Below are 7,437 nucleotides of genomic sequence, written 5' to 3'. Positions count from 1 at the left end.
GTCCCCGCGGAACGGGCCCGGGCCGCTCAAGCGGGTCCCGGTGGCAGCTGCTACGAGAGTTAATGGAGCCTCGTCCCGCAAAGAACGGGAGTTGGTGCGGAGCCTCACCGCGGCTGCGCCCCGAGCCGAAAGGGCGGCCGGGTATCGGCAAGACCCCCAAGCCCCGCAGCCGCAATGCTGGTGCCCGATATCCCCAACCGGGCCAGCCCCGAACCGCTCCAGACCCCGCCGAACTACAACTCCCGGCGTGCTCCGCGGCCGCGCGATGACGTCACACGCCACGCTCTCTTTAGCCCCCGCGTACCCGGATGTAGGTCCCTTTCCCTCCCCGGAAGGTGAGGATGGCGGAGCAGTGGCGGGCAGGGCCGGGGTTTGGTGGGCTTCATCCGCCGCCATCTGCCCCTGGGGAGCTGTGCTGGGCCGGCGGGCCCGGTCCGGCGCGCTGGGAGGGGTGGCGATGAGGCCTGGGCGCCCGTATGGGGCGGGCTCGCAGCGGGAGGTTGAGCCGCGCTGGGCCGCGGCTGGCTGCGGGGTCTGGGCCGGGCCGTGACCGGCCGCGCTGGAGCCTCCTGGTTCGCTCCGGCGCCCAGCAGAGAAGCGGGAGCCGGTCGCGGCACGGCTCCGAGCTGGAGGCCTTTGTAAGGCTAAGCCGTAGCCCGCGGAAGGCCGGCGTAGCCCCGCGATGTGGCGAGGCCCAGCAGCTCCACAGCGGGGCCGGGGACAGCCCGGGTGGCTGTGACTGCCCTGGGGGACAGAGGGGCGGCGCGGCCTCGCCGGCTGTTTGCTCAGGCTTCCCGGCGAGGAGGGCTGGGCTTAGAGCCGTTCCGGCTCCCATGAGGAGCATCTTGTGTCGGCTGCAGCACACCAAGCGGCGCTGACTGCAGTCAAAAGGTGCCTGATAGAAGCTTAAATGACATAAAGGATTTGGCTCATGTTGGTTTATTTTGTTTCTGCAGCTTTGATGCATCTGCCTGTGCTGTGTGATAATGTGTGATTTCTATTTTATTTGGATCCACAGATGGCGGGCGAGAAGGCGCCAGTTGAGAAGAACCCCGGCAAGAAAAAGGGTGAGAAGAAGCCGTCTGAGCAGAAGGCAGGCCAGAAGGACGCAGGTGAGAAGAAGAAGAAGGTTAAGAAGCACCATGCCAGCCGCAACCCTGTCCTGGCCCGGGGTATCGGGAGGTATTCCCGCTCAGCCATGTACGCCAGAAAAGCGCTGTACAAGCGCAAGTACACTGCTCCGGAAACAAAGGTAGGACAGCAAGTTCTGTGCCGAATGAACTGTGCTTTATGCCCCGACTTTGGTTGGAAATGAAATAACGTTTTCCCTGTCCTTTCCCTGCAGATAGAAAAGAAGAAGAAAGAAATGCCACGCGCCACCATCACCAAGCCGGTTGGTGGAGACAAGAACGGAGGCAGCCGCGTGGTTAAAATCCGCAAAATGGTAAGAAAGAGACCTCAGGTGGGGCAGTTTGCGGCGGTTCCGTGTGACATTGGACTGAGCGATGCATGTTTTGGCCAGGCTGATGTTGCAGCTTCACTGAACAGTTGTTCGAGGTGCAGACCCAGTGGTTGTCATTCCTGGGGTGATACTGGTAACTTAGAGAAGGGTTAGTGGGCAAAAGCTGTTTCTGTCGCTGGGCTGATCTGGGAAGCATCTCCAGAATTACAGAGCTGGCCTTAACTCTCACTGTGGTGGTGTTGCTCAGAAAATATTCATAATCCTGAAGAGCTGGGAAAAAGTCGTTTGGAAAGGTCATCTTTAGGGAAACAGTCTCTCTTACAAAAAGGAAGGATCCAAACCATAGTGAAAGCTGCCTGGCTCCTGGTGCACAGGGTAGTAAATGGTTTTTCTTCTCTTCTTCCAGCCCAGATACTACCCCACTGAAGACGTTCCTCGCAAGCTCTTGAGTCATGGCAAAAAGCCTTTTTGCCAGCACAAGAGGCGGCTGCGGGCATCTATTACTCCTGGAACTGTTCTCATCCTTCTGACTGGTCGTCACAGAGGCAAGGTAATCAGGGACTTCATCCTGTTGTCTCAGCAGCTTTGCAGCCCCTTTGAGCCCCTTTTGACCGAGGGGTGATCCCGAATTGACATGCTGAGCCATGAGAAGTGAATGAATCTTCTTGGTTGTGAAGTGTGTCTGGATGCTTTTGCCTTTAGTGAAACTGTCTTGAATGTTTATGCTGAGCTGGATGTAAATTGGGCCAGTCCAGTTGCTTAGACAAAGTAACATAAGCTGTGTTCTTCATCTCTGCTGACAAGTCTCACCTGACATCCTTTTATGTCAGGCAAGAAAGGACCTGGGCAGCTGCTCTGTCCATGTGATAGATCGTGGTGCCCTTCCAGGGTTTATTTAGTTCTTAACTTTAACTTGCACAAAGAACTAGGGTGATGGCGCTGTCTCACCATCCAAGCAAGCCAAGACAAAAACCATCCTGGTTGGCTTTGCTCAGCCTGGAGTGATAAAGCACACAAGAGTCACAGTCTGTTGTGGATGTGGTGGCAACACTGCACTGGGAGGCACTGGTAGCTTGGCTGGGATGGTGGTTACTTTACCTGGTCATGCCCAGATGCTTTGCTGATGCTTCTTACCAGTAGGGCAGGGTCCTAGCTTGGCTGTAGTACTTCACAGTGCTGGTACCTGAGGATTAACATCACATCTCATCTCTTTTCAGCGTGTCGTCTTTTTGAAGCAGCTTGGGACTGGTCTTTTGCTGGTTACAGGTAAAAAACTTTTGCTTAAGTGTCATGACTTCTGTTTTGTGGGTTTGGGGTAAGTTCAAGTTTGTCTTGGGGGTCAGTAGTGTTACAGATCTGTGCGTGGATGGTTTGGTGCGTCATGTTCATGTAACTACGTGGAATCATGTTTTGTGGCTTGCTGGGGAGACATCATTAGGCTTCAATACCCAACTACCTGGAAGAGATGGGGAAGCATCACTGCTTTTGTGTAGGCTGTGGGAAATGCCTTGGTGCTTGTTCAAATTTTAGCAGCAGTTGTCACCAGGAATGCTAACCTTGTTCTCTCTTCTGCCTTTCCTCTGCCTTAAGGACCATTGGCTATCAATCGCGTCCCCCTGCGTAGGGCCCATCAGAAATTCGTCATTGCTACATCTACAAAGGTTGACATCTCTGGAGTGAAAATTCCCAAGCATCTCACTGATGCATACTTCAAGAAGAAGAGGCTGCGTAAGCCCAAGCACCAGGAAGGCGAGATCTTTGACACTGAAAAAGAAGTAAGGAGCAGGATAGTTGGTTCTTTCTGAATGCCCTTGTTACTTTTTAAGCGCTGCTTAATGAAGTGAGGCGATGCTGTTGAAATGAATCAGTACAGCAGTGTTGAGATAATCCCCACATAAATTTAAAGATTCTTTTCTGCTTCTACTTTCGCAGAACAGCAGCAGTGATTATTGGAGTTAAATGTCTTTTGACTGCAAAACACCTTTACTCTGTGTTTCAGTACTGCCAACTGCCTGCTGCTGGCTCCGGTATCTGCAACCTAAGCCAAGCAGTGGCTGCAGTTCTCTGTGCCGCCTCCGGTCTCCTACCATTTCTCTCATATTTAGAACAAATGGAATAATATTTCCTGAAAATGCCATGATTCAGGGTTTGCCCTGAATTTTCATATCTCCATAGAAGAGTCTGGAGTCACTCTGCAGGATTCTAACGTTGTCCTTTGTACTTTCTAGAAATACGAGATAACGGAGCAACGCAAGTCAGACCAGAAGGCAGTGGATTCACAGGTCCTTGCGCAAATCAAGAAGGTGCCTCAGCTCCGTGGGTACCTGCGTTCTACATTCTCTCTCTCTAATGGAGTCTATCCTCACAAACTGGTGTTCTAACTGTCCTGAAAGCACCACATTAAATTAGAAGAGAAAACAGTAAGGATTTCTGGTGTCTTCTTTGTGATCCATAATAGGACACGTCACACAAGTCTTGCGGTGCATGTTACAGGAAAGGGGAACTGGCATGAAATTCTGAGGGACTGTGTATAGATTTTGAGTGTGTAAGTGTTGGGGGTGGAGGGATTGTTTGCTTGGGGTTAGTAGGTGATTTTTGGGGCTTGGGTTTCTTCCACTTTTTTTCTTGTTTAGTAAAACCAGAAAGGAGTTAGAATTTGAATTTCAATTTTCTTAGCAATGAATGAGTTGTGGGGGAGACGACCCAAACAGATTTCCTTTTGGGAAAGGAGATACAGATACTGCATTGACTATCCATCGGGATAAACTCCAGAATAAACATCCAGCCCAGGGTCTGTACTGGTGAAACAGTGCTTTGGGTATCTCATGAAGAGCCAGGTCTTACAACAGACCCCTGCTAGGTAACTCGTTAGCACTGTGAAGCTTGTGTACAGCTTGTTAAAGTGGTATTTCTGATGAAAATTGAGCTCCCTCAATCACCACATAAACCTCAGCAAATAACTTTTTTGAGGCATTTCAGCAGCTAAGCCTTGCATTTGGAAGTGGAAATGGTGGGAATAGTTGAATTTTTCAGAGTAACATCATCCCTGGAATCATAACTGAATTTGTAATTTGTCCCCCTTCTCAAATAATTCCAGCCCCCTCAGTTACTTGTTTACCCACGTGGGCTGTAGCCCTTCCCATTGGGAGGAAGAATACCCGCTTAGATCAAAAAGCAATTCTGTAGTCTTGGAAATGAGTTAAGAAACAATCACTTGCTGTGAAAGGCAAGTATTTTCCTACCCTGAAAGACTTCTGGAATCTTAATGGTTTTCCCATCTCAAAAACTGGCAGAAAGCGAGTTGAGAAAGTGATTTATCTGTTGAGGTCAGTTACCAGAGATCTGGAAGAGGATGCTGGGGTAGTAATGGCTCTGCTTGTACAAAACCCAAGGATGTACACACTAACAGATCTGGCACGCTTGAGCTCACTCTTAGCCAGGCACTGAGGCTTACGTAACTGCACCATCTGTCTTCCTATTAATTCTTTGCTGAAAGTAGCCCATGGGGTCAAGGCTGATGGAGAGCAGAGATTTCATCAAACTCTCAAGCTTCGTGAAAAGGCAATGATATGGCCCTCACCAAGGGCCCTCACCAAGGCCAAAGCCTGCAATGTGTCCCCCTCCTGGGGAAGGGGGAATTGGGCATCAGGTGCTGCAGGGTCAGTGAGAAAACTCAAAAACACATGCAGGATATCTGGCTCGGTGGCTTATCACACATGGAGGGACTATGGTCATCTTCATAGCTGATTGCTGGCTGGTATGGAAGTACACAGTTGCTCTTCATCTCCTGGTCATTAAGATATTAAATATTAGTGTGGTTCAGCAGGGGGAGCCAGTGAGTAAGCTTTGTCCAAAGGCAGAACTGGCCTACTGGATTCCACAGACCTATGCTCTGTGCTTTGTTCCGCCCTGTAGTGCTCCAGGAAGATGGGTGTTTTTTATTTTTCAGTGATGTTGGAACTTTGTTGATGAATCACATCTGTTGTATGAGGTTGGGTGGATAATGGGTACAGTCAGGAATTTCTTAAGTTGGTGTGAGGTATTATACTGTCCTGTTCACATAGATCAACTCAAAAAGATACACAAGTGTTGTGCTCATCGTGCCGCTAGTACTAAGGTAAGTTTATTGATAGCACGAAAGAATAATTATCTCCTGATATGCTTAAAAAGCTGAGTTAAAGGAGAAAATTGTATGTGAGAACACTCAAATGGGAAAAGCCCAAGACCAGCAAGGAGACCTCTTAATCAAAGGAATTTGTAGCAGCACATGGCATCACAAAGTCTGCCAACAGATTGGGTAACAGGGATGCCATGTAAGAACACTGAAGAGGTACTAGTGCATTGTCTGTCCCTTCTGCCTCTGGGAACAGGGAAGTTGTGCTAACAAAACAGGCCTATGGGCCAGCCTAAGATAGTCAGGTGTTGATACAACAGTATTTTCTGTAATTACTGATGACTCTGCTGCATTCCTAATTCGTTTACCAGAAGACATGAAATGCTGTTTGGGATTGTACCTGTGTTTACTGAATGGGGGAGCTCTGTCTCTGCGCTGTCAGGAAGTGATGTGGTAATACAGCTCAGACGTCTTAACAGGTCCTGGCATGGAGAAATGGTCTCACGTGCTGCTGTTGCCTCCCTTGCCCCAGTCCTTGTCGCTTGTCTGACTGGGTGGTGACCAACACAGCCCTGCAAGGTGGGGAGAGAGAAGGAGGAATGACTATTTCCCTGCTGGTTGAGATCCTTGAACTGAGTCACACTGGGACCAGATGAATGCTGGTGTCGGCACAAAGGGGCGTGGGAGCAGGCCTGCATCTGGGGGTGCAAGCTGTGAAGTCAAATTTTAACACCAAATCATGCCTTTATGGTGCTGAGCAGCTCCTCAGGCTCTGCTGCAGAAAATGGGAGACAGCAAAAGCCTCATCTTTCACAAGGAATGGCAGCCAGTGGACAGCTGTGATTTGTCTCTCTCAACCTCTGAACTATTTTCCTTGAGTTCTGTGAAAACTGGCTTGTTTCTGAAATACTCTGAGGTGGGGGAAGGAAAAGAGGAAAAAACAAAGACTCTGCAGATGACCAACAGAGAAACAAAGTGAATATTCAGAAGGATTTTTCAATCTAGATAACACTGACCACTACCTGAAAAATACTTCCACCACATAAAGAGCTTTTGTCTGTGTTCTGGCCGTCCCGCGGCTTTTCTCATTCTGAGCATGTAAACAGTTCTGCAGTCCTGGCTAGCTGAGTCATTGCTTTGCACTGAGCATCCCCCACAGAAGAAGCTAGAGACATCCAAAGCCTCAGTCACCCAATCAAAAGTGCTGGAGATGTGCAGGTCCAAAAATAGTGACAGACTCAACCACAGCAGCACTTCATTAGCATCAAATGTGCTCTTTGCTTCAGCTGCCTAATAAAGTGATATGTAATTATAATAAAGCATCCTTTTGAGAGGAAAGATAGAGGGATGTTGGCTTTCTCAGGGAATTGGTGATGAGATGCAATGCCTTTTTATCTACGAGCACCTATTTTTTAACGATGAGCTGCCTCTCTGAAATGACCTGGTGGATTCAGTCCAGCCCAGAGAGGCTGTGTCCCAGCTGCTGCGTTGGCTGGCAGTCTCAGGGAGGCAGACACTAGCTTTGCTTCTGGGACTAGGTGCCTTAGGAGAAACTGAGGGTTATTTGCAAGACAAAGTACTTTCCAGTGTCGGTTTTGAGGTGAATATTACATTTGGCACTTCAGGTTTGACTTAATTAAGAGAAGGTGCTATGGCTGGAATGCAAAAGTGCTTTTGCAGGACATAGCATTTTGGCCAGACATTGAGATAAAAATACCAACTGTCCAGAAGTCAGTGACCAGCTTCTCAGGTCATCTGTGCTACAGGATACCTATAGGATGTGCCTTGTCACAAAGGGGCAGCTGAGCCTTTTTCCACCAGTATGTTTCCACCTGATCCCCCTCCCCTGATCCACCGCTCT

At 49.3% G+C, this 7,437-nt stretch overlaps 1 protein-coding gene across 1 annotated transcript; it reads left to right on the top strand.

Annotated features, from left to right (window-relative positions):
- Positions 1-311: 311 nt before the first annotated feature.
- Positions 312-3,882, top strand: RPL6 (ribosomal protein L6). The gene is made up of 7 exons (XM_084272078.1): positions 312-335; positions 1,019-1,252; positions 1,346-1,444; positions 1,869-2,012; positions 2,680-2,728; positions 3,053-3,237; positions 3,691-3,882. The coding sequence occupies exons 2-7, from the start codon at positions 1,019-1,021 to the stop codon at positions 3,841-3,843; spliced, it is 864 nt and encodes a 287-aa protein (XP_084128204.1). The 5' UTR covers positions 312-335; the 3' UTR covers positions 3,844-3,882.
- The last annotated feature ends 3,555 nt before the right edge of the window (positions 3,883-7,437 follow it).

This window comes from Gallinula chloropus (genome assembly GCF_964237585.1).
Source record: "Gallinula chloropus genome assembly, chromosome: 17".
Lineage (NCBI taxonomy): Eukaryota > Metazoa > Chordata > Aves > Gruiformes > Rallidae > Gallinula > Gallinula chloropus.
This window is presented reverse-complemented; position numbering and strand designations above follow the sequence as displayed.

Excerpts from the sequence above, each read along its gene's own strand:
- RPL6 (XM_084272078.1), top strand. The coding sequence starts at position 1,019 with ATGGCGGGCGAGAAGGCGCCAGTTGAGAAGAACCCCGGCAAGAAAAAG. Across the intron at positions 1,253-1,345 it reads ACACTGCTCCGGAAACAAAG|ATAGAAAAGAAGAAGAAAGA; the intron begins GTAGGACAGCAA and ends CTTTCCCTGCAG. Across the intron at positions 3,238-3,690 it reads TCTTTGACACTGAAAAAGAA|AAATACGAGATAACGGAGCA; the intron begins GTAAGGAGCAGG and ends TGTACTTTCTAG.